The sequence below is a fragment of the Mus pahari genome, chromosome 20 (genome assembly GCF_900095145.1).
Source record: "Mus pahari chromosome 20, PAHARI_EIJ_v1.1, whole genome shotgun sequence".
Taxonomy (NCBI): domain Eukaryota; kingdom Metazoa; phylum Chordata; class Mammalia; order Rodentia; family Muridae; genus Mus; species Mus pahari.
The window spans coordinates 45,152,280-45,178,330 of record NC_034609.1 but is presented as its reverse complement, the minus strand read 5'-3'; the positions used below and the strand labels follow the sequence as shown (position 1 = coordinate 45,178,330).

Below are 26,051 nucleotides of genomic sequence, written 5' to 3'. Positions count from 1 at the left end.
TCCTGAACCCCACTGCTAAGAGCAGCAAACAGCAGCTAAGCTCTGCTAAGAGACCCAGCTGAGCCGCTGGCCTACTCCTGCAGGTCTGACTCATCTCCTAGGAAACTTCACTTCATCAAGGAGGTCTGTCCATCACTCAGGTCACTAGGGTCAGCAGGGTCAGATGCAGATACTCATCACTCGTCCCATCTAGTTAACCTTTAAAGAACCCGGCTTCACTCCAACACCAAGGAGTCTCCATTTCTCACAGGCTTCAGACTCTGGAGCCTGTAACTTCTCTTGCCCTAAACTCACTCACAAGGCAACATATACCATCCTATTTGCCTAGGGAATCAAACAGAGACTTCAAACTGCACTCATGCAAGTCTTGCCAGAGCTGTAATCCATTACCCTTTGTTCCTCTGTTTGGCCCAGCCCGCCCCAGACCAGCTAACAGTACCATCCCCATTTCTCATCCAAAACTCCCCTCAGCACAGCATGCTTGCTTTCTAGAACACCTTAAATGTGCAGGAATCTCACACAGTGTTTACCCTTCCTCCCTTATAAATGAGGGGAACTTTGTTTTGCTCTCTGTGCACTCGGTAAACTCTGGCCGGCATTCGGGGAGCAGCGGTCACCTGAAGATGTTTGCCCAGTGCTCCTGGCCAATTGCTTGCTCCTGAGTTCTTACCAGGCTGTCTCCTAACACCCAAGCTCTTAGCACAGGAACCACTTCCCAGAGTTGCCTGGGACCCCAGGGAAAGGTACTAGCCACATCCAGCCCTGGAGGGTAGAGCAGGAACACACAGCACACAGCAGAGCACTGGAACCCAAATTGCCGATCCTTAGGAGCACAGAGCAGACCAGGAGCACACAGAACAGCACGTAGCGCCTGGCCCGTCTTACTGCCTCATGCCATGGCCCCTCCCACTTTTCTTCTTAGAACTTACTTTTTGTATCGCCATTCCTTAAGTTTGCCAATTAAAAATTATGTGTGTGTGTGTGTGTGTGTGTGTGTGTGTGTGTGTGTGTGTGCGCGCGCGCGCGCACGCGCGCGCCCACAGAGGTCACAGCTACTGGATCGCCTAGAGCTGGAGCTACAGACAGCTGTGTGCCATTGCTGCGGAAGCTGGGACTTGAACTCAGGTCTGCTAGGAGTAAGTGCTCTTAACCACTGGACCCTGTCTCCAGCCTATCATCCTCTGTCGGCCATGGCCCCAATTACAGCAGGAGGGATGGTAGTGAATGATGTCACAAGACTTTCCCTTCAACACAGTGACCTCTGTAGCTGGCTTATACAATTTCACTAATTAATAGGAAAATAAATGAAGAAACTCAAACTATAATAATCAATAGTCTAAGCTGGCAAACGTTCTGTTCTGGCTATTAAAGCCGCTGAGCTTAGACCGTCTCCTGAGAGATAAATTATCCCCAAACTCCATCTAAAACTGCTTTCATCAAAGCAAACATGAGAAGGAGTAGAACCCTTTCATTGCTGTATTAAGTACTGGGCATGAGGAGACGTCTCTGAGTGTTCTGTTTGCATATACTCAGCAATGGCATAATGACAGCAGACCTGTGACCTGGAAGTACTTTTCCCTTTCCCTCAGGAGTGAGCTGGCAGCTCTGGTTCTGACTTTCAGGTCACCTCAAATAGACACAGAGTCATAAACCTCTGAGAAACCACATGCACGACAAGTGGCTTTAGATATGGACAAAAGCCTCTGTAGTTACCTGGCTTCCAGTCGCAGTCACCACAGACCGTCCCAGGCTAGTTACCTGGCTTCCGGTCGCAGTCACCACAGAACTCACTACTGGCCAACTACCTCATCTGATACACATTTGAAAACCTCATGTAGTAAGAACATCATCGCCCTTGAGACAAAACCAAGGAACAGGAGAAGCCATTTCACATTGTCGCTTCTGGCTATGTGTCCACCTTCGTCACAACTGAGGACAAACAAGACGAGGCCTGACGTCATACCTTCCTCTGCTGCTCAGCAGGTTATGCAGTAGGATCAAGGCTCAAAACCAAAAGCCCTCAAAACAACAGAAGGCTCTAGCTGCTGACCTGTGGGTCACCTGCTGCCCAAGGAGTGGAGCACTGAGCTCATGCAAGTCAAGGGCACTGCTGCTCTTCCCGCTGTGGAGGCAGCCAGCTTGCTCATACCCACTTATGGGGGAGCAGGCAGACTCTGCTCTCATTACTAATGTCTCTCCACTTCCCAGCTCCCACTGTGTGAGCTAACACAGAAGTCTACTAGGAACTGTGGGAAAGGCAACAGACTAGAGGGGACAAACAGGTGCTCCTCAGTGGGTGGCACAGTGCTTCATTAGTCACAAAGGAAGGAGGACACAATCACTGCTAAAATAATCTCAAGTCCAAGGAGAGAGCCAAGCAGAACTAGCTGCCGACAACTCAACTGCCATGGTACAGACACCACACAACTGCAGCTCCCCAGAAAAACATCAGCGCCCACCAGGGGAATGGAAGGAGTGCTGGACAAGGGGCACTCTGAACAGGCCTGTGCATGGCAAAGTTTCCCAAGGACACCTGCAGGATCTCCCCAGCTCACCCTGGCCCGTTCATGCGTCCCCACAACTCCTAGTCTGTAGACTCCGATGGCCATTCTAAGCCACCCTCAGCAGTGACTGGTCCCTTCTGAGAAGAGGTCTCCCATTCGTCTATGGGACTCAAGCTGCTCTACCTCCAGTTTACACCAACCCAACTCTTCCCTGGCTCTCTAGGCAAACTGGCATTCTCGGGGTACCCCAAGACCCCTGCCAAGCCATGGCAGCCCAATGACACAGCCATACAATGGCCTGTATCCCAAGCATGAGAGCAATGACACAGCCATACAATGGCCTGTATCCAAAGCATGAGAGCAGCTCCCCCAGCCACCCTTCAGGAGCAGGGAAGAGACAGCATCTGGTTACCCAAACTCAGAGACACCCACATCCCTGTCACTGATGGAACAGTGTCTTCCAAAATCGTGATCTTTGCAGGACCTCCAAATGACAGCGTGCTGGGACACAGGGCCTTTGCAGATATGACTGAGGAAGAGGCTACAGCAGTGGGATCTCTATGAGGAGATGGGAGAAGATGGCTCACGGAGGCCGCATCAGGAAGCACCAGAACCACCACCACCCCAGAACCAGAGGCAAAGCCCCTGGAGGAGGAGCTGTTGCCAGCCAACAGCCAACCCTTGCCTCTGGGTCTGGGTCTGAATGCTCCAGCATGGACTCTGCTAGCATGGCCCTAGAAATCCAATATACCCCTCAGTGCACCAAGGCAGGAGAGCTCTGGACAATGTGCTGCCTGCATCTTACGACCAGGAGACTGTCTCCTCCAGGTAATGGTTTAGGAAGTCACTGCACGGCTTTAATCTCAGCGCTTGGGAGGCAGTGGGCCCACACAGGTGGAGGCATGCCAGCAATTCGCCAAGTTTCTGTTCTTACAAAGCTAAGGAACCAGTGAACAGAGCCTAGCACGGAGCCTGAGGCCACAGAGTCATGGGCATTATGAACAGCCTGCACTCCTCCTCTTGCACATGGACTGCAGCCAAGTGAGCACAGGGCAGACCATGGTTTGGGGAAGGCAAGGCAGACTCTTGGACAGATGGCCATAGCTTTAGCAGCGCCTGTCTCCCCACCTACTACAAACCCCTGGAGCTAAGCCCATGTCTAACTGTAGGGTACACTGGCCCAACACTCCGAAGCCCCAGGGCCAGTCTCTCTTTCTAAAAAAAGGTGTCAAATACCTACCTTCTGTGGGACATCTGACAGAGCTGTGATTCCTCTGGCCCCAGTACTTGCCCATGTGGCTGTCTCCTCGGTAAAGACAATGCAGCTGCCCCTCTGGGATGATGGAAAAGCCAAAGGTGTGGCCCCAGTGAAACTAAACACACAGCCATCTCAGGGCTCATCCTGCACAGAGCAGAGGCCACCACTTGCCAGCTCGTTCCAGGTAGCTCTGGAATGAACAGTCTAGGAGGCTGGGCCACTGGTGAGTGGGGCCTGAGCTTCTTATGTGCTTTCCACGGATCAGCAGGATGACAGTGACAACCAGCTGGGGCAATGGGTGTTCCTCAAGCACAGGACAACAACCAGCTCCTATTGGGCACTAAAATCGGTCCTAGAGTGCTACTGGCCTCTGGCACAGCCAGGTGAGCTCATGGGCATGTCACGATGCCAAGGCCAAGACCTCCCTGAACAGAAGGAAGGTGGCACTCCACTCGTGCCATCGGGAAGTTAGGGGGCGCTAGGGCAGTGGGCAGCAAGGAATCCCACCTCTGCTCTCTCTTCCCCCAAAGCAGCCAAAGAATGAGTGAGAATGGGGTCTGCAAGTCCCTGAGAAGCACATTCCCAAGTGTCCCTCTCAGCTCAGGGGGCCACACAACATCTTGCCAAAGCAAATCCTGAGTCCCAGACCCCCATCTCCATGACGACCATTGAGCCCCGCATCACTCCCCAGAATGGAAACATGGTGCAGCTTCAGCTCCCTGACCACCTCAGCCCTCACAAGCCAGGCTGTTATCACTGTGTGAACTTACACCGGATACCATAGATAGTGAGGGGGTCCAGCTGCTTCTTCCCGTGCTTGCCCTGGCCCGACAAGTTGGACACGGCCTGCACCTCACGGTGGAACAGGTAGTCCAGCAGTGTCAGTGCCATCTTCTCTGCTGTGCGACAGTTCGTGCTGATGTGCAGCATGTCGGAAGGGATGATGGCACAGCGTACCCGCATCTCAGGGTTATTCTCATCGCCCAGCCAAGTGCCATTGGGATAGTCCTCTGAGAGAGGAGAAAGGCCACAGTTAGCAATGCTCAGAAGCACGTTCAGGCAGTACAGCCCACAGCCCACATGTAAGCTCCCTGGGGCTGTTAGGCCAAGCTCCCAACCTTCACCTGACTACCAGAGCTGAGGTGCAGCAGGCCCAAGCCATCCTGATTGTAAGGAACACATCAAAACAAGATCTGAGGTCAAATAACAGGAGTCCCTTGGGCAGGCTCAAAGGTGAGCAAGCACACTGGTGAAGCAGTCCAAGCACTGCCAGGTTCGAATCCATGGGCCCAATTCATCTGAGCACACACCAGTTGGTGTCACGTGTACTTCTCTCAGGAAGCCTTTGCTAGGTCTCTGTCACAATCTGCCTTAAAACACTGTATTAGTCAGGGTTCTCTAGAGTCACAGAACTTAGGTCATCTGAAACAAACATCACAGGGGACATGATGGCAGGGTGGGACCTGGGCGTGGGCTCTCAGCTCTAGGTAAGGATGGAAAAAGATGAATAAATAATCTCTTGGTGGCATCAATGGCTTGTAAGTGGCGAGATGGTTCTCAGAGACAGGTCCTTTCCCAGAAGTCAGTCAGCCCCTGCTATACCCAGTAAGCATACAAAGTCCAGTGGGCTGGCTATAATGGTACATGCCTGAAACCCTAAAACTTACAAGTTTGAAGCAGGGGTATCATGAGTTCCCACCGCATAGGCACATAAGGAGACCCCATCTCAACAAACAACAACAAAACAAACAGAAGAAGACAGCTGGGGGGCAGGAAAAGCACCTCAGGTTGAGAGAGGCCTAGGCCTGCTGTCCTCACTCAGTGATAAGGGACAAGCAGGAGGAAGAACTGCCGCCCGGGGGCCATGCCGAGTCACTCAGTGTATTAGCTTCCACAACACACAAACCCGGTGCCCTCCGACCTTGTAGACTGGTATAACAGTGGAGTGCAGGGTCCCTCTAGTAACACAGAATCATGTCTCTACACAGAGCAAGACAACACCTACCCACTCTGTCAGAAACACACTTTTGTAAATGCAGGAGGGGCATGCTAACTGTGCTAATACACCAACCCCATGTTACCATCTGAGCAACACGTTCTTCTAGCTTTATTTTACAGTTCAAGCAAAATAAATCTGTTTTATTTTCCTGTCATATAAATCTTCAATGATATCATCACTTTTAAAAACTGTTAAAACGAAAACCTTCCAGCAGCAATTTGGATTTTCTGCTCTTCTTTAAAGCAAGTCAGAAGACAAGCAGCTCGCGCGGAGAGTCTATCTTAAGTTCCAGAAAAATAAACTGCAGAGAGTGCACCTCCAGGTGGCACCCTACCTCCAATGCTACCCAGCAAGCATCAGTGCAGGGCCGGTCTGGGTCTGCGATTCAGCTTCCCTCCGGAAGGAAGGAAAGCAGACCCTGAGGCAACTCCTTCCTAAACCCAAGCCTGGGGGGCCCAGGTCCTCTGTTACCTCCAGGGCCTTGACCTGAGCAAGGCTTTGCCCACCATGAGTTGGAGGTCATATGGAGCATAAAAAGATACTTTGTTCCAAACTTACTGTGCAACAACTGCCACTCAGCAACTTATCAACCAGTGTGGGCAGCAGAGATGCCTCAACACGAATCATCACCTCCCCAGTCCTGCAAGAGCAGCAGACACCACGAACTTCCTGCCACTTCCATCGCACTCAAGGCCCAGGGCATCCGCCACATGGAACAAGGAAAGCTCCCTGACAGCAGCCGAGGCGGGAAGACTTAGGAAGCAGTTTCCACTGCCTGTGCCTGGCAGTACAGGGGGCTCTGTGACAGCCCCGCCTCCCAGACACCCAGTTCCTACTCAAGAGCACCAGTCATAGGTGTGAGCTTCCTAAGCCATTCCTGGGGCCCTGCTGACGTCCAACAGACCAGTGACATGGCATGAGCCAGCAGGAAGGGCCTAAACAATCTAGAAAAGGTGTGACCACGGAGGCTTCAGAGCTACTCAAATACTGCAGCTCAGGCCAACTAGCTACCGGGTCAACCTCAGTCTTCTCCAAGCTAGTGTTTAGACAACAGACTTGTACTCATCAACTACTATTAAACTTATTTCTATCCATGTGAAAAATTAGTTCCCATCTGGCATTTGTAAAGCAACCCCAATTTACCAGCATTAAGACACATCTTTGTGAGATACTAGTGGCTCCAAAAAATGAAGATAGGCAGAATGAAGTCCCCTGGAACTAACCAGACAGGAAACAAGAGTCAGCACCCACTGACTTCCAGGCCACACTGCCACACAAAACCCAGAACGTCCAGCCAGGGCTATACAGAGAAACCCTGTCTCGAAAAAACAAACAAAACAACCCAGAACGTTTTGAAACCCAGCCAAGGGTCTCAATTTATTTAGCCCAGTTCGCTCATTAAGTGGGCAACAAGAAGCTCTGTTTAGTCCAGAAAACATGTTCTTCTTGTGCACTTGTAAGTGTCTGCCCTGAACAGATCTTGAGCCGTCCAGGGTCTAAGAGCGCCCACAGAATCTAGGCCCCTATCTGTGCCTGCACATCCACTCTTGATACCTGCAGCTGCACTCTGAGATGCTCCGACAGAATCCCCATCCATGCGGGGATGGTGAGGTGCCAGGCCAGTGTTCCACATGAGCAAGAGGAGCAGAAAACAAGGACAGGCCACATGTTAGAGGACAACTGTGACAGCCAGAAGCTACTTCTATGGCACAGAAGTAGAAAATTTTAGAAATGTATTCCACAAACTGCACATTTCAATTTAGAAATGGCAGATTCCAGCATTTTCTTTCAATAAGGTTTTTGGTATATATGTACCATTTTTGCTTCATTTTTCTTTTTTTAATAAGCTATTTTAAATAACAATTCTATTATATAGTTGTGGTTTCTAACCAGTAAGACACAAATGTTTCTTCCGTAAGAAAACTGAGCACAACCAAGGTCTCTATTCCTTGTGGTCACTCCACAAACAAGCTCCACACATGTGCCATCAGCCCCTCTCTCTACAGCCGGGCATCTCAGGTGTTGGTCACAAGAAAACAAAAACAAAGCAAAACTTAAGTTGCAAGCCACCTGGTGCTTTCCCAGGCTGCCACCAGCTTCTTGGTGCAGGGACCTAAAGGGTATCTGTCACAGAAAGTTGTCAAAAAGTTTTGACTGGCCAGGCGTTGGTAACACACACCTTTAATCCCAGCACTTGGGAGGCAGAGACAGGCAGATTTCTGAGTTCAAGGCCAGCCTGGTCTACAAAGTGAGTTCCAGGACAGCCAAGGCTACACAGAGAAACCCTGTCTCGAAAACCAAAAAAAAAAAAAAAAAAAAAAAACCTTTCTAGATTCAGACAAATACGGTGGATAAACATGGATAAACTAACCCTGCTTCTGTCACTGTGACAGACTGTTTCTAAGGAGAAAAGCTTTCAGAGGACTCAGTCCATGATCACCAGCCCTGTGGTAGCCAGTCATCATGGAGGAAGCCTATGGCAGAGGAGGTTGCTCATCCTGTGGACCTGAGACACAAAAGGAAAGGCCACATGGGGCCAGGATCCCACTCCTCCTCCTTAGGACCCACCTCAGTGGTCCACCCCATGGAAGGTCTACCTCTGAGCAGCAGAGCCATGACCGCGGTCAAGTTCTTAGCACACAAACTCTTGGGAACAACAATCGACATTTTAGCAACTGCTAGAACATGAACTGTAAAACCATCAAGTGTGTGGTACCTAGCTTCAGCTCCTAACACTGCAATCTTGAAGGAGATTATTTCTAGTATTTCAGATACAGTTACATACCTAAAAGCAAAATCTTCATTAAATTGGAAAAAAAAAGTGCTTATAGGAAAAACCAGTCATTTAGATGAGGAGACAAAAGCCTCCCAAGGTCTCACAGGTCCCAAGTCTATTTGTAGGATTTGCACACAGAGCTCAGCCTGTCGGCGCTCCTTCCTCTCTCTCAACATCCCTGTCACTTAGTTAGAAGCAGGGAGGCACTTCAGACTCTTCAAGGAAGAAGAGCCTGCCCCACACTGGGGACCCCAGGAAATCCTAAGGAGGAGCCGAGGGAAGGCAGCTCCCGCATGGCTCTTCCTGGCTACTTGCAGATCTCCACCACAGAGGCAGTCCAACCCGAGAAGACTGTGCTCCCTAAGTGTAGCAACAGCCTCTGGAAACCTACAGAGAAATGCCAAGGGCAGTGGTGGCTTCTGGGGCATGGTCATGAAAGCTACTCCTCCTCAGAAGCAGGCCATCCAAGAAGGCAGCCCCATAACAGACATGCCAGGAACTTAAGAGAGGCACAGGCACAGGGAGATGGGCATAGATGCTGGCAGCCACAGTGGAATGCCAGCTGCTTAACTCTCTTCATCACTGTGTCTCCTCCTGCCAACAGTAAGCCACACCCCTTCCAGAAGAACAACACAAAGGCACAACTATGACAGTCCTAGGAACGCACCTTCAGAGTTCAGGGTGATGAGTGTGACGTTGCTTCCAATGTTCTGGCTTCCTGGCTGGCCGCAGTTAGACACGGAGTCACTGGCCTCTGACCCGCTCTCCCCATCTTCGTTGTGGCTATCATCCTGACCAGGCACTTTCACCACGATGGTGTTCTGCCGACGCCCAGGAACAGCGCTGACGGGAAACAAACACAGCAGCCCAGGCTGTGAGAGGACATGAGTGGTACACTGAGATAGCCCTGACTCCCGCTGCTGTATGGACTTATCCCAGTGTCTAGCTGAGCATGGACCAATGCATAAGGTGGGTTGCCCAACATGCGGTATGCCCCCACACACACCCTCCATGGAGATGAGCGGCAACATAACACAGAAACAGTCTGAGACCAAGAAGACACATATAAAGCAACTGCTATAAAATATGAACAGCACAAAATAAGTAAAACTGCAACTCCCTGAGACTCAGCCTAGAATCCGGCTTCCAGATCTTAGAGGCCACCCTCACATGCACAATGGTCATCATGTGTCAGAGTCCCCATCCATCCATCACCCACGCTGTCAGACACCCAAGATGATTCAGTCTCCAAAACACCTCCATACTCCTTACGACTCCCACAGACAAACCCTAGAATCAGCTTCCAAGGCCATCAGGATGGCAGGAGTCCTCTGGGAGCCATTCTTGGTGCAGGGCCCTGAAGTGCAGCAGCAGCCAAACAGCTAGCAGCAGAACATGCTCAGAAAGACCCAGGACTGATTGCTTTCTGAATGACTCTGTCAACACTGTGGGCTATGACCTACTACACACCACAGAGGACACAAAGCTCTAGTTCCCATCAGCAAAGTCAAAGGGGCCTTAAAACTCTTGTCATCCCCGGAGGCAGGAGATCCTTCCTGAATTTGACCCCACACAACTACCCACGGTGAACTGGCTCCTCAACACTCCACACTCATGCCCCAACAGAGTGGCAGGCCTCCAGCACTCCACACAGCACACACAGCAGCCCCAGGCAGGCCTCCTGTTGCCTAGAGAACTGGTCCAGGACAAGAAGCCAGAACAAAGCTGGAAGGAGCCACACCCCACAGAGAAAAAAAGCAAGACAGGAATCTATGAGAATACTGCCGGTAATTAAAGGTGACCAAGCTTTCCTGAGGCAGAGGCAGAGCCACGGGCAGAGGCCCCACAGAGCATGGCTGTTGTACACTTTCATTTCTGATGGAAGTTCCATTCAACACATCTCAAAAGATAGGGATGAGAAAAAAAAAGTCACAACTCAACACAAGTACATCATTTACCAACTGAGGAGACGCTCAACTGCAGAACAGACAGATGGGAGTGGTCAGCTGACCACACGCACTATCTAGCCTCTTCACATACCAGATCCAGCCCAGTGGTCCTCACAGCTGCCCACCCCTTGTGCTGTCTCACCCCACCATTGCTAAGCACCAGGCTGGCCCTTCCTGGCCTAAAAACTATGGTGGCTGCTAACGGAATGGACCCTGTGACTACAGACATGGACATGTGCTCAGACTGAACCCTGACTCAGGAACGCTCACTTATCCTCATGACAGTGGCAGGGGAGGTGGGGTGGTGATGGCTACTGACTTGCTAATGATATTTTCCAGGGAATCCGGTGCCCTGTTGCTCAATGGGTCTTCCATCTTGGCTACAATGGCGTTCTGCCGATCATTGTTGAGTATTACTGTAGTCTGGGGGACGACGCTATGAAACAAAAGAATCACAAGAAAAAGAAGACCTTAAAACAACGACATTCATTGTCAGAGCACACGCATCATTCAACACGGTGAGCTCGGGGCCGCAGCAGAAAGCGGGGTCCAGAGCAGAACAACCAAGCTGGAGTTGGGCTTCTCCAGCTTCCTGCTAGCTGGTATTCTTGGTTGACCCAAATGCATAATGTGGGTGGGTGGGGCTGTGAACACTTAACAGAGTGGGCAGGACAGGCTAAGGCACCCTCCTGTCCTATGCATCTGCAAGCCATCTCAGCAACAGGTTTACATGGAAACAGGTTCCTCTTCACTTTCCCCTTGGGTGTATGATGTGTATGTGCAGGGTCCGTGTGTGTGTGCACCGCATACATGGGAGTTGTGTGCAGAGTCCAGAGCAGGGATCGGGAGTCTTCCTCCACTGCTCTCTGCCTCATTCATTTCAAACAAGGTCTATCACTGAAGAGTAACCTAGTCCATTCAGCTAGGCTGGTAAATCAGCAAGCCTGGGATCTGCCCAGTCCCTCCCACCCCCCACCCCCCACCCCCACCCCCGTGCTGGGCCACACGATATGCACTGCCATGCCTGGCTGTTTACAAGATTAGGGATTTAAACTCAGACCTTTTGCCTGCAGAAGCATGAGCTGACCCACTGAACCAGCTCAGCTCCCTACCATCTTTCACCCACATCCCTCCAAAACTATGATACAGCATGCTGTCTCATGGCTGCCCTCCTCATGTCACTCCACATCTGCCCTCTAGAGTGAGGCAGTCAACCAACCCACGAGCAGCAAAGGGAAATGTGCTCACACACCACCCACGGCCCTCTAAAGAGTGCAAAACCAAAACAAGAGGCCTTGAGGCTTGGGTTTGAGGAGAAATTCTAGGAGAGAATGGACCAGGGCCCAAGAGTCACCAGGCTCAACAACACTGGGGAGGCAGCGCTAGGGTGTGACCGAGCAGGACATGGCTCCCAGGGGCTCCTTCCCACTGCACTCCTCATGTCAACTCAGAGCACTTCATGGCAGAGTTGTCTAGTGTGGACTACTGTCAAGAGCCAGGGCCACAGCCATTTATATTACCTGAAACCCAGTGTCCTTGTCCAGAGGAAAGGGTACTTCCTTCCTAGACAGGAAGTGTAAGTACCAGCATGCCACTCACTTTTGTTTCTCATCATTCTACTTACTCTCTGGTGACACCTAAAGTGACAAACTAAGAGAGTGTCCCCGGGGATCCAAAGTAACCCAGGCGATCTCTGCCTGCTTCTGTGGCTGTGTGGCCTCAGGCACACACACTTGCCACACTCATAGAACAAGATGGAAATGGCTTCCAAGGCCTGGTATCATACAATCCTATCAGCCACAGCTCTTCCACAGTAACCAGAAAAGACCCAAGAGTAAGTGGGGAAAATGCACAAATGCTGGAGCGTGGCATACACACACACACACACACACACACTTCTGGGAACATTTGTCACCAAACTAGGGTGGGGAATCAGGAAAACATTTCCAGGCACCTGAGAATTTGGACTTTCTGAACACAGTATTACCTCCCTTTATGTCACAGGTATGTGACTACAGACCACATGCTTCCCCGTTCTGTGTGACATCTGGGGTACCTGTGTGACTTCTGGGGTACCTGGGCTGAGATACCCTCCTAGTGACTTAGTGAAACACAAACCGGGAGCTGCTGGAGAGGGAATCTCACAGATGGGACTCCAGCTCCTCGTTAGTTCCCTGTGGTCTGTCAGGGAGAGATGATAGGGAAGGAGGAGCGGCCTCTCAGGAACCCTCCAGAAGGAGACTTAAGCTGCTCTGGCCTGAGACAGCCCCTTCCTGCTACATCCTCACACACCATCCCCAGACTTCACACCTGCTCAGCAACTCCTGAAGTGGCTCCTATAGTAAACCATGTAGGAACACACGCACATGAACATGTACACCAAACAGCCGTGTACACACACAAGCCCCATACACTCAATGTTGTGAAGTAATGACAAGTTTCTTGGGAGCACACAGAGGCTTGTGAACACTGCTCCCAGCTATGAAATCCGTGTAGCCTGAACCAAAAGCAACGGCAGCAAGCAACCCTGAGCCCACGCATGAGTGAGAGGCAAGCCTCCTTCAGATGCCATTGCATTCCGCAGGGGCACCTGCGTGGCTCTGGGCAGTGTAGTCCCCTGCACAGGTCCAAACAATGTCCCTTTCCAAGAAAAAAGCCCTGCTCTGCCACCTCTTGGGATCTCTCTAGAGAACCATCTGTTTGTCCTTGGAGAATGTAATGTAGAGGAACTTGCAGGCCAGCCACAGGAGCAACTCATGATTTTTGCTTCAGTGGCTGGGGACTGCCCCATGGCATGGACGTGTTAATGAGCCTTGCCTACTGAAAAGTGGTAAGAGTGTCTGCAGGTTTCATCATGACTGTGCCTTGATCAAGAGGACACATGGTCCTGAGCCATGCAGGAAGGACACCCAGCTTCTAAGGCCTGGCCATGCTGCTGCACGTGAGAGCTCCTGCCTTCCACATCCCTTCCTGCATCAAGGGCTATCTATCTATCATCCTCTGACCCATCTTAACAGTGTCCAAGCACTCTCTAGCACCGCTGTCACCCCACCACCACCCCACCCCACCCCACCCCACCCCACCCCACCCCAGCTCTGACTGGTATATTATAGCCAAGAAGCTGAAGACTTGCAGGCATCCCTCAGGCTGGTCTCACAGTAACTTCATTTACTGCTGAGTTTACATCATTTTGGCTTTAGGACATCTTCACTTGTCTATGTTATTCTTTCTATGCTCTCTCAGATCAACCAATCAGGGGCCTGCCTGCCTGCTTCCCCGAGTCAGACTGAAGGATGCTTTTTGCCTGGTTCTAGACCCCAAAGGCCTCCTGTGACCTTGCAGTTGATCTGTGCTCTGCCTTTATGAGGAGCGCCTGTCCAGGTCCCCCTCTGCTCCAGTGCCGACTGTAAAAAGCATAAACTAGGCAGAGTGGCTTCCATCCTTGCCCCCACCTGGGCTGCCGAACAGAAGACTCCCTCTATTTTGCTCCAGGAGCAAGCTGTCTACTCCCCCTTGGTTTATACTGTTGAAATTCTTTATATTTTTATGATCCCTACCCACTCCTTTACTACTCACACTTCTACCCACAGCTGTCTATTTCCCTTTTTTAAAATTTATACTTGTTTATTTATTTGCATTTCCTATTCCCAGCCCCCCCCACTCCCCTTCCCACCCTCCCTCCTAGTTGTTTATTTTTCTATTAAATAAAAAATGAGATAAGGAGCTTGGGAGATGGCTCAGTGGTTAAGAGCACTGACTGCTTTTCCAGAGGTCCTGAGTTCAATTCCCAGCAACCACATGGTAGCTTGCAACCATGTGTAATGAGTTCTGATGCCCTCTACTGGATGCAAAGAGAGCACTCATATAACTAAATAAATCTTTAAAAAGAAAATAATGAGATAGGGCTGAAGAGACAGCTCAGAAATTAAGAGCACTGGCTGCTCTTGCAGAGGACCCAACTTCAGTTTCCAGCACCCACTGGTGGGTGCTAATCATCTATAACTCTAATTCCTGAGGGTCTAATGCCCTCTTTTGGCCTCCATGGGTGCTACACACACATGGCACACTTACAAACATGGACAAAACACAGATAAGACAACAATCTTTTCATAAAACTTAATGAAAATTTTTTAAAAAGTAAATGATATGACCCATAGACTGCTGGGAGTTTTGGAGGGGGATGGGGTCTTTGAGAGAGCATCATGTATCTAAGGCTAGGCTCAAACTTAAAACCCTCCAGCCTCCACCTCCCGAGTGCTAAAATTACAGGCGAGTACAGTCACATCTGGCCTGACTCTTCAGTTCTTCAGTGATGCTGATTTGTGGCTGAAGTTAGACACGCTGAATATTCTCTCCTTTACATACTATTCAGCAGTAAAACATGCTCTATATTGTGGCAAAGCAGCAGCCGCAGTACAGGTATGAACAAGGTCCTTTCACCTACTATATCAGAAGAGTGTCCACAATCAGCCTGGCAGCACAAAGGATGACAAGCACTGACCACAAAGGCTTCAAGAGAAGCATATTACTCCTTCCAAGTACTGTGAGACAGAACACAGAGTGCCATCCACATCTTCTCTCTCTCTCTCTCTCTCTCTCTCTCTCTCTCTCTCTCTCTCTCTCTCTCTCTCTCTCTCTCTCTCTCTCTCTCTCACACACACACACACACACACACACACACACACACACACGAGGGGGTGGGGAAAAGATGGGACGATGCTGTATCTTCCAAAGAGGTTGTAGCCAAAATGCAGACAAGGGCATCTCAGTGCCTCTGCCACAGACAGCAGCTCAGAAAGACATCACCGGCCTCAGACCATGGAGCTGGCCAGGCATAAGTTAGATGCGTGAACCCAATGTTCTCTTATAACAGCAACTTTCTAAAACAAAACAAAAAGCTAAGCTTACACTACTTCTCACAAATCAGGACTTTCTAGGAGAAGCCAGAGCTCCCTTAAGAGAACCTAAGACCTCTTTTTACTTTACAAATTGCCCTGGGCAATTCTCATGAGACCTTTGGCTTTAAAAACAACAAACAAACAAACAAATCTATACAACAACTTCCCAGTTACATTCACATACATACCCCAGCCACAGCTCTGCTGAGCCACCTCCCTTCACACCTGCTCACCCCTGCTACGGTGTCCACTTAGCACCTCTGGCTTCTGGTGGTGGCCTTCTGTCTACTTTGTTCAAAATGCATTGCCACCATCCCAACACCACCAGCCACAAATGAAGTCTGCTGTTTCAGGCCCACATAAAATTAAGACTGGGCTCATCCTGAGCTAAGCATCTTGGGGTTCTGGGGACTTCATGCAGCTGGCCAACATCCCACAGAAGACAGAAAGATGGAGCACTAAAGCCAGCAGGCAGCACTAAGCATACAAGCAGAGGATGTCTAGAGCTACCTTACCCACTAGGCAGAAGTTGATATTAAGCACTGAAAATTAAAGATTTCAAATCCAGTGAGTTTCCTGGGGACTATTTACAGCTCAGAGCCACTGAGGCTCCCAGGATGTTCATGAGTCGCCCTAGTCACAGTACTCTAGCCTCTACTTTATCCTATCTTCTGATGGGAGACAGGGATGTCAGAAAAGTCTTCCCCTAAGCCAATTACAGTGGTTCATGTCCTAAACCCCAGACTGGAGAGATAAAGGCAAGAGGACTTCTGTGAATTCAAGGCCTACTGAATAAGAAACATTGATCCAGATAGCTGCCCTGACACGTTTTGTTTGTTTGTTTTTGCTTTTGTTTTTTTAATACTAATAAAGCACAGTACTGGATCACATGAGAATAAAGAGTTTGTTGGAAAGGGTAGGGGAAAGTTCTTCCTGAAGATGAACCAGAACTCACACTATGGAGCACCTTCAGAAAACAGAACTGTATCAAGGCAAACAGAAGGGTACAATGCATGGAAATGAGCTCACAGCAGATACAGTAAAGGCACAGAAATCCTCCTGAGAGAAGGGAGAACTCCAGTCAGCAGGGTCTTGTTGCATAAGCCAAGCTGGCCTCCAGGCCGCAGCATCCTCTAGCCTCCGCCTCCTAAACGTTGGGATTAACGTGCATCACATGCCAGGCTCCTTTCTTTTCAAATCCTAAAGAAAAGCCACTAAAATAAATGAACTTAGGAACTGGAGATAGGCCACAAAGCTATAACGGCTACCTAATATGTGGCAGATTTCATGCCAGTGTTGGGAGGTGAATTCAGAAATGAGCAAACAACTGGAAACTGAAATGTAAAGGACTCATGGGAGGGGGTGGGGCCATGGCTCTTTCAGGACACAGGATTAGTTCCCAGCACCCACATCAAGGGGCTCCCAAACTCCTGTAACTCTAGCTCCAAGGGGAGCCAACACCCTCTTCCAGCACGCACACTTATGCTAAACCACAGACGTGTAAGTGACTGTTTTACATGTTTATGAGAGCTTAGAATCAGTCAGTCAGGAGAAAGCTTGCCTTCCACACACAGTCCTGGGTTTGAGCCCCAGCACCTCACACACAAGGCATAGTGCATACCTGTGATCACAGCTCTCAGGAGACAGGAGGCCATCAGGAGGCCAGGCTAGCATACGTAAGGCCATAAGTACAAAGTACTTAGAAATACAAGTTATGTACAACAAGGAGAAACTAAAGACCTGACACACAGAAGAGAAGATTCACTGTGTCTGTGAAACCACCCCGGGTGGACATGACAACGCTTCCCAGAGTAACCTGGCGCCAACACAATTCCCTTTGAAGAGCATGAGTTCTGTGGGTGCTGGAGAAGGCCTCTGAGCTGCCAGACCACAATCTAGCAGAACAGTTCACTTTACTATGTTGGCTTTGAGGGCTGCGACACGTCTGGGTCAGCAAGGTTTGCTAAGGACTCCCCAGCCTTGCGTGTGAACCGTGTGCTGCCTCCTTTAGTCAACAGCCCAGTGTGTACAGAGGAGTGTGCGGCTGAGCAAGGCAGCACAAGACTGGCAGGAAGATCAAGCTCGGCATCAAATAGAAGCATCCAGAACTCAGCATCAGGGAAGAAGGATGCAAGTCCACCATGTGAGAGACCAGGCAGACAGCCCTACCGTGGGCCTGCCACACTCTCAGCCTACAGAGCAGAGGCTTCTGACTGACTGAGAGTGCTGAAGCCTGAGACCTTCCCACAGCACCCACAGGAGAAGGAAAGTTAGGTGCGAGACCAGCTCTCCGAGAAGCAGATAAGCTAGGAACCAGGTCAGCTTCCTTTAACAGGAAAACAAAAGATCGCCAGGGACTAAGAGTTGGCAGCCAGATTGCTACAGGGAGTTTAAGTCTTCACTAACATTTCAAGTCTCTTGACTCAGTAACTGTCAGTTCAGAGAAAGGGAAAGAAAAGAACAAAAATTCTCCTGAGGAAGCTTTGCACCACTGCCCTGAGGGAAGTTTTAAATCACTTTTTTAAAAAAAATTGGAAACCATTGCTATACAAAATCCTTTTGTGTATGTGTTTTGTTTTATTTTATCTAGTTTTGCTTTTGAGACAGAGTCTCATGTTGCCCAGGCTGGCCCCAAGCTCACTATGTAGTCAAGGATAACCTGGAACTTCTTACCCTCCAGTTTCTACCTCCTGACTGTGGGAGTGACAGTCATGTGCTACCATGTTGGGTTTTACACAGTACTGGCAATGATTGAACCCACTGGTTCTACACACTGAACCAACTCTCCAGTCTTAAATTTAAACTTTTTAAAGTAAAAAATTTACTGCTTTAAAAAATAAGAAAGTGTCTGTCCTAGATAATAGTCTTAGCTAACTACAATCAGAAAGGCTTGGCTCTCACAGCTGTTGCGCTGTCAAGCAGTACAAGGTGGCAACCCTGGAGGCAACACCCTGCCCGTGTCTGGGAGCAGCCCACACGGCTCCTGGGTGCATCTGCACTGTACCAACACTACTGCTCCATCACCAGGCTGCGTCTAGCCACAAGAGTGGGAAGGTAACTTATTCACCATTTGTATAAAATGCCTGCACTGGCCCTCGAGGCCTACTGGTTAGGCAACACAGTACTGGCCTTATTAGAACGCTTGAAGCCTGGGAGTATAAAGGTTGGCTCACCAAACCACTGGCTTCCACAGCAATGCAGATGCTTCAGCAAATGTCTTCAGCACTAAATTACCTCACTGCCATCCCTACGGGTACAACTATGAGAAATGAAACCCACAGCATACCCGTAGGAAACACAAGCCAGGCACAACAGAATTAAGTTCATTTCCATCTCTGGAAGCCGAATGTCACTGCTGGATGAAACCCCACCCCTGTAACCTCACAAACATTTTTATCATGATTAAGCTTTGGCATCAAAGAAAACAGGCCTTCTTTTCTTTTGTTCTTGAATTTGCTCATTCAGGTGCAGAATCTGAAACTCTGAGCCCCATGCCAGCTGAGGCGGGCAGTGGGCCATGGCCTTCTGTCTGCCAAGGAGCACAGTCAGAAGCGCACCCTTGGAGGCAGCAGCCCCAGTGTGCAGCCAGGATGACCAAAGGGGGCACAGATTTCCAGAGCGGAGAGAAGGCCTCAGGTAGCACCTCCTGCTAGACCTGGACCTCTGCAGCATCTCCAAATGGGAGGCAGTGTCCTTCAAGAACATCTCTAGGCACTCTCTTGAGGCCTCCTTAGAGCTGAAAGACTCGTGATGTTAGTCCTGTGAGTCACACTCAAAGCCAGCAAGTAGTGGCCCAAGGTTTAAAGTTCTTTGTCAGAGCACATGATCTGGACAGAGATCATTCAGCTATGTAAGCATGCTTCCTCCTCAGAGGCAGTAGGTAAGCAGAACGCAGCACCTCACCATTCAGTACAGTACCACCTTTCTGAGAGTTCTAGAAGCCAGTCTATGCCCCACTGCCCAGGTTCTGTGTAACAATTCTCGTTTCTTCCTGAATCTGTATCAATGACTTCATCCATCCGTTGATGGAATCCTGGGATTCTGCTCTCAAGTTTCCTGTTAACAGCCTTCTGGAGAGTGTGGCCCTGTCACCACCACACCCAGGTAGTGTCCCAGCTCTCATTTTTCTAATGAGGAAAGCAGAACTTGGAAATGTCTGGGCCCTGGGACTGTCCAACTAGGTGACCTTGACACTCAGTGCTCCCAAACAGACAAAATTCCAAACATGTGCCCTTGAGGTCAGGCCACAAAAAACCTACCCTCTTCCACCCCTGCTGCTCCCATAACCTGGTAGAACTAGAACAGAGAAAAAAGACGCTGTCAACACTTCGCCAGCTCCTGAAGACACCATGAGCCATGAGTGACAAAGTTCGAGGTGCTGTCCCCAGAATAGGCAGTAACTTATAAGAAGCAAAGATCACCGCTCTTTTATTTCACCCTAGGGACAATAATGCTGTTTGCTGTAGGCCCAAAAGCTCTGGAGTCAGTGTGACAAACATGGCTACCAATGTAAAATGCCACTAGAGTCTAGGTGTGACCAAGAAGGCTAAGGTATCCTTTAATGCCTGAGACAACTAACACAAAACCCTCCCACACGAATGCCCCAGGTCCTGAGCAGTCACATGAGGGCCGTCCATATGTCTGACTCTGAGCCCTGGCCCAGGCAGAATTCAGACAGAAGACGTCCTTGCAGTTTTTAAGGAACTTGAACTTTCTAGGAACTCGACTACTGTGTCAGTCTACAAAGAACTACACTTTGCTTCACTAGAAATGGCACAAAGAACTCAGCATTGTAGAATATTCCACCATCAGTCGGTGATGCCTACAACCACTGTCTCCAGGCTGCATCTCTGTTTGTAACTGTATGCTTAAGCACATGTTCTTCCATACACTGCAGTCCTTTCTCGTCTCCCCATTAACTTAAAGCTGTAGCTCCAAACATTATGTTTGGGGACAAAGGGGCATTTCAAAAGAGAGCCTGCACAGACACTGTGTGCACAAGTGTATAGTGGGGCTGGGGGGGCTGAGCTGTGCATCCCACTCCAGTCATGAGAGAACCCCTGCCTCTGCTGAGAAGCTAGGATACCGAGGGAGAGCAGAGTGAATCTGGGGTGCTCCTGAGAGTTACAGGCCTCGTCAGGAACTGTCTCAAAGGAGGACAGGCAATTACTTGGTACTCTTGACCACCCCAAAACCATCCAAAGTAACCCCTCCCCTCCCTTCCCACACACCCCTTTAAATCCACAAGCACCGACTGTTGCTCTAGTTACCAGCACACATGGGCAGGGTGGCACCCACCAACCACCCACACCACAGCAAAGCCACCGGTGTCCCTTCAGGCTGCTGAGGGTGGCGTTGCTACCCTACTGTTCTGCTCTTCCCAAACCCAACAAGCAAGAGGAGGCCTTGGAGCACAGAGATGACGCTAAGGCCACTGTGGTGAGTGGACTTCCTCCTGGACACTTCAGGAAAGAATAAGAACATCAGGGACACTGGGTGAGTGCTGCCACCCACAAGGTCTCATGCCACACTGCCTACGGAGCCAGTGTGAGAAGGACACCTTCTGAGACACCTTTCCACCCCACTGAGCCAGGCATGGAACCTTCCATGCCAGCAGAGCGCAAACCATGCCAAGCTCTCTTGGAGGCCACAAACCTATTTAAAAATGAGACCCAAGGCAAGTCTCAGACTAAGTGGAAAGTTTGCTATGGTCAAGTAAAAATTATAAATACTACCCCTGAAGAAAACGTAGGCAATGGCCAGCCAGAGACAGAAAGAGAAAAAAAGCAACATACACGGGCCAAGTGCATGGCCAGGTGCAAGGAAAGATGAGTCCGGCTGCTTAAGCCAAGAAAGTTGGAGCGACTCAGGCCGTTCCGGCAGAGCCTGTGTTTGGTTTCGGTCTAAGTGAAACCAGCCCCATGGAAGCACCAGGGCAGATATCTGGGGCGAGGGCAGATCAGTAATAGCGGCTCCTGGGCTGGCACGGGAGTGCTTTCCCAGGGTGGCCTGCAGAGCCTCGGTCTTCTGGACTTACCATCGCACTTTGTTGCAGGTCTGGGTGGCACCCAGTGGGGAACCTGCCACCATGGGGACCTGGATGGGACTGTGTTGTTTATTGGTGACCAGGTCTAGCTTCTCTTCCAGAGATTTGCAAGTAGCCTCGAGAGCTTGCAGCTTGGCCTCAATGCTATCCAACCGCAAACATATCGTCTGGTTAATAGAGTACAGGAAAGACTGGAAATGAAAACAGAAAAGCTTCAGAGAGGGTGTCTTCCACTGTGAGGAGCAAATCCTTAGGATCCTAGCTGGCCCCTAAGTCCACCCAGTGTACTTCAGCTGAGGGAGCCCTGGGCCGAGCCAACATATGCAGTGAGGAGCCCTGGGCCATGTCTAGGGATTCAGTGAGGAGCCCTGGGCCGTGCCTAGGGATTCAGTGAGGAGCCCTGGGCCGTGCCTAGGGATTCAGTGAGGAGCCCTGGGCCGTGCCTAGGGATTCAGTGAGGAGCGCAGCCCTTTGTGTCTAATAAGCCCATGCAACCTCACCTCTACTGCAGCCATGGAGTAATAAGCTTGTCACTATGCTCATCCAAAGATTTACACATTAAAGCTACAAAATCTAATGCTGACAGATAATGCTACTATCAAAACCCTAAAAACCAAAAAAACGATGGCTGGACACAGGTATACCTCACTGCAATCTGTCAATGACCCCTTCCAGTGATCTTCTAAATATCAAGTGTGCCACCTAGTGGCCCACAAGAGGAGCAGTTTCCAACTAGCAAGCTGAAAGTCAGCAGCAGGCCATGTGCACGGACACAGAGCAGATGGGATGGCTTGCACAAGCTACCATGTACATGGTGCACACAGGAACTCTACTGTGAAAAGAGACCTCCCAGCCAGCGCTCCGGGTGCTGGTGAGAAGACGAAGTCATTCAGCTGTGTAAGGCCAGCAACCACTGAAGAAAGCACAATAAGGATTCGGCTGGAGGAGAAATGCAACCTCAGGGGCACTCAGGGGCACCTCAGAAAGAAGGTGCTAGCCCATGCGAGCAGAGGGTCAGGCAGAACAGCGTGACCCCTGCACCCAGTCCAAGTTAGTGGGGGCCATCTCTGCTCTAGCTTGAAAGGGAATCACAGAGCAGAATCGCAACCACAACCACCACAGAGGCAGATACCATAACACAACCACAACAGCCACAGAGGCAGACACCACACTAACAACAACCGGGTGCGGCAAAGCACGCATGCATGGGTCAGAGCATTCTGAGAGCCAGACTGGGCTCTGAAGAACCCTAAGCTTGCTCTATTTCCATGCTATGCACAGCAGTTAGGAGCAGCCATGGGAAAGTGCTGCACACCAAAGCCCTCACTTCTACCTCCACTCAGCACATCCCCTGCCAGACCCAGCACGAGGTGGAGAACATTGTTTTCCTTCAGTGCTGCGGGCCTTACACCTACATTTCCTGCACCCTGAACCCTGGCTTAAAGGCCTCTTTTTACAGAAGGACACTAGTAAGAAAAAGGTGAAGGAGAAGACGCTCCGCGCTGACCATGCTCTCTCCGCTAGCCATGCTCTCTAGGGGCAAGGCTGTGCGTGCCAGGGAACAAGTAGCAGTGCTCAGCTCGTCCCCAGTGTCCACTCGGCTATCAATGGAGCAGCGTCAACAGTGCAGGCAGACACCATGACAACTACGTGGTGGCCAACAGAGAGGACAATCCCTGTCGCAGACTAACATCTCCAGCAAACCCACCAAGGGAAGAGACAGTATTCTTCCCAACACTGCCCACAAACAGCCCTGACCTGGCAATTGGTATGTGACTGTCTTCCAATCCGGTGACAGCACATGGCTACACGTGATAGCCCCCGTGCACAGCGTCTCCAGGAGACCCCAGGCGGCCGCCCTCCTCCATGGTCTGTGCTCTATGCTACAGTTAAGGCCATGGGGTACTTTCGGATCTGTGTGCTCTATGCTACAGTTAAGGCCATGCAGTACGTTCAGACCTGATGCTGTCTTTCTGTCCACTGCTCTCAAAGCGGATTTCACTCAGTATTTTTTGAGACAGCTTCTTTCTATGTAGCCCTAGCTGTTCCAGAACTCAATATGTAGACCAGGCTGACCACAAACTCAAGAGATCTACCTGCCTCTGCCTCTCAAGTGCCAGGGTTAAAGGTGCATGGTGCCCCTTCTGGCCTGAGTAGATTTTGAATTCCCAGCTTCAGCTGGAGCTACATTCTTAACACCAGGGTGAACTGAGCATCTTAAGAAGTCACAGTTGACCCAGAGAAGCCTGTGACAAGGACTGATGTCATCTGAGTCACTCTTATAAACTTCTCTCCTGTAATAATATTTACCTCGTGTTCTGCAGACACTGGATCCCAAATAAGCAATTCGCCGACTGACTAAGGAGCCTCCAACCCCAGGCAGTAAACCTCAGGACTTGGGGGAAGGCCCCAGTGACCTCAGGACTTGGGGGTGTCCCCAGTGACCTCAGGACTTGGGGGTGTCCCGTGACCTCAGGACTTGGGGGAAGGACCCGTGACCTCAGGACTTGGGGATGTCCCCAGTGACCTCAGGACTTGGGGGTGTCCCCAGTGACCTCAGGACTTGGGGGTGTCCCCAGTGACCTCAGGACTTGGGGGTGTCCCCAGTGACCTCAGGACTTGGGGGAAGGCCCCAGTGACCTCAAGACTTGGGGGTGTCCCCAGTGACCTCAGGACTTGGGGGAAGGCCCCAGTGACCTCAGGACTTGGGGGGTGTCCCCAGTGACCTCAGGACTTGGGGGTGTCCCCGGTGACCTCAGGACTTGGGGGAAGGCCCCAGTGACCTCAGGACTTGGGGGAAGGCCCTGGTGACCTCAGGACTTGGGGGTGTCCCCGGTGACCTCAGGACTTGGGGGTGTCCCCGGTGACCTCAGGACTTGGGGGTGTCCCCGGTGACCTCAGGACTTGGGGGAAGGTCCCAGTGACCTCAGGACTTGGGGGAAGGCCCCGGTGACCTCAGGACTTGGGGGTGTCCCCAGTGACCTCAGGACTTGGGGGTGTCCCCAGTGACCTCAGGACTTGGGGGAAGGCCCCAGTGACCTCAGGACTTGGGGGTGTCCCCTTGGGGGAAGGCCCCAGTGACCTCAGGACTTGGGGGTGTCCCCAGTGACCTCAGGACTTGGGGGTGTCCCCGGTGACCTCAGGACTTGGGGGAAGGCCCCAGTGACCTCAGCTCTCCTCCCGCCTGAGGCAGGCTTGTGCATGCACAGGAAGACTTCACTTGTCCTCTTCCAAATCCAGTGTTGCCTCCCGTCTTTTGCTGGAAGGATCTGGCCTGTGCTTTTATGCAGCATTTCAGTGGCATCTCCATACTACAGGGCCAGGCCCTTCCTGTGGCCTCATCTGGAAAGAGGCTCTTTGCACATGTATTTAAATAAATGATTCATCTGGGCCTGAGTGAGGGTAGGCCTCAGGCATGGACTGGAGTGACAAGGCTGGGACCTATAGGTCACAGCAGAGGAGGCAGGGAGAGCCCCCCTTGAATCCTAGAAGGCGTGGCCCTGCCACTGGAGAGCTGCAAGAGGATCAGTTCTGCTTTCTAAGCCCAGGTTGACGGTAGAAAGTTACACAGTGCACACAGGAGCCACACGGTACCTTTATAGAGGGATCCTGGCAATTGATCTCCAGTCGCTGGCGCTTCAAGGCAGGTTCATCATCATCTGTCACGACATGATTCTCCAAAACAACTGAAAAGCAACCATAGAGACAGAAGCTGGAGTGAGCATGCTAAGTTCCTTGGGGCTCTGTGTCTCTACAGCCGAACACAGTGCCGGCACCTTGAACTGATGAAAATGGCACAGCCCATTTCTTTGTTAAAATCCTCAGCCAGGCAGAAATCGGGCCCTCCCTCATCCATCCCCACCACAATCAGACCACTCAATCAACACTCTCCAGAGCCTGGCTGGCAAACCACACTGAGCTGTCTGTCATCTGACTTCTTCCCTGCTTTGTTTAGTGTGTCTGCTGGCTACTTCGCTGTAAAATCAAAAGCACCGTCACCTGGCCTGGCCTGAGGGTCCTGGGCCCACTCCCCACATGGGGCTGAGAGCATGTACATACTGACAGCCACAACCCTCTCTGCATGTCATATGCCCCAAACTAGCACAGCCAACACCAACACGCTAAGTTACACGGAAGCTGAAGCTGCTCAAGAGCCGCCCACAAACAGTTCCTGCTGACCTTTAAGGCCTGCTTTCAGATAAGCAAGGTAACCCCAACTCCAACCTCTGCAGTACCATCCCAACGTATTAAAGTGATGATCACCGAGCCAAAGAGCAGTTACACCTTATCTCTGCACACTGCACCTCTATTGACCTGCACAGACTAGTCCCTTTCTCTACACAGAAGCAATCATTTCCGTAAGGCTTGCTTTTATTTATATGTATATATCTATGTGAATGTATGCGCTATGTCTGGGATGCCCTCAAAAGCCAGAAGAGAAGAAGGCATCAGCCCCCCTGGAGCTGAAGTTATAGGTGGTGGGAAGAAGCCCAGGTCCTCTGGAAGAGAGGAAGTTCTCCTAACCACTGAGCCACTGCTCTGGCCTGACACAGGCCACCTTCCCAGAATTCTGTGCTCAGCATTTTTACTGACCTTTATGCCGTGAATATTTTCATGTAAC

General features: G+C 50.7%; 1 protein-coding gene across 12 annotated transcripts in view; it reads right to left on the bottom strand.

Moving 5' to 3' along the window:
* Positions 1–26,051, bottom strand: part of Banp (BTG3 associated nuclear protein) — a 77,479-nt gene that overhangs the window by 25,172 nt on the left and 26,256 nt on the right. For 9 of the 12 annotated variants that reach the window (XM_029532397.1, XM_029532399.1, XM_029532393.1 and 6 more), the window contains exons 3-7: positions 25,025–25,116; positions 21,422–21,621; positions 10,806–10,922; positions 9,205–9,380; positions 4,533–4,772 (exon numbers count right to left, since the gene is read on the bottom strand). In XM_029532397.1, the coding sequence (XP_029388257.1) occupies positions 4,533–4,772; positions 9,205–9,380; positions 10,806–10,922; positions 21,422–21,621; positions 25,025–25,116 (825 nt within the window). The remainder of the gene's footprint in view (positions 1–4,532; positions 4,773–9,204; positions 9,381–10,805; positions 10,923–21,421; positions 21,622–25,024; positions 25,117–26,051) is intronic. The other 3 variants (XM_021220128.1, XM_021220125.1, XM_029532401.1) reach the window with 1 other exon arrangement.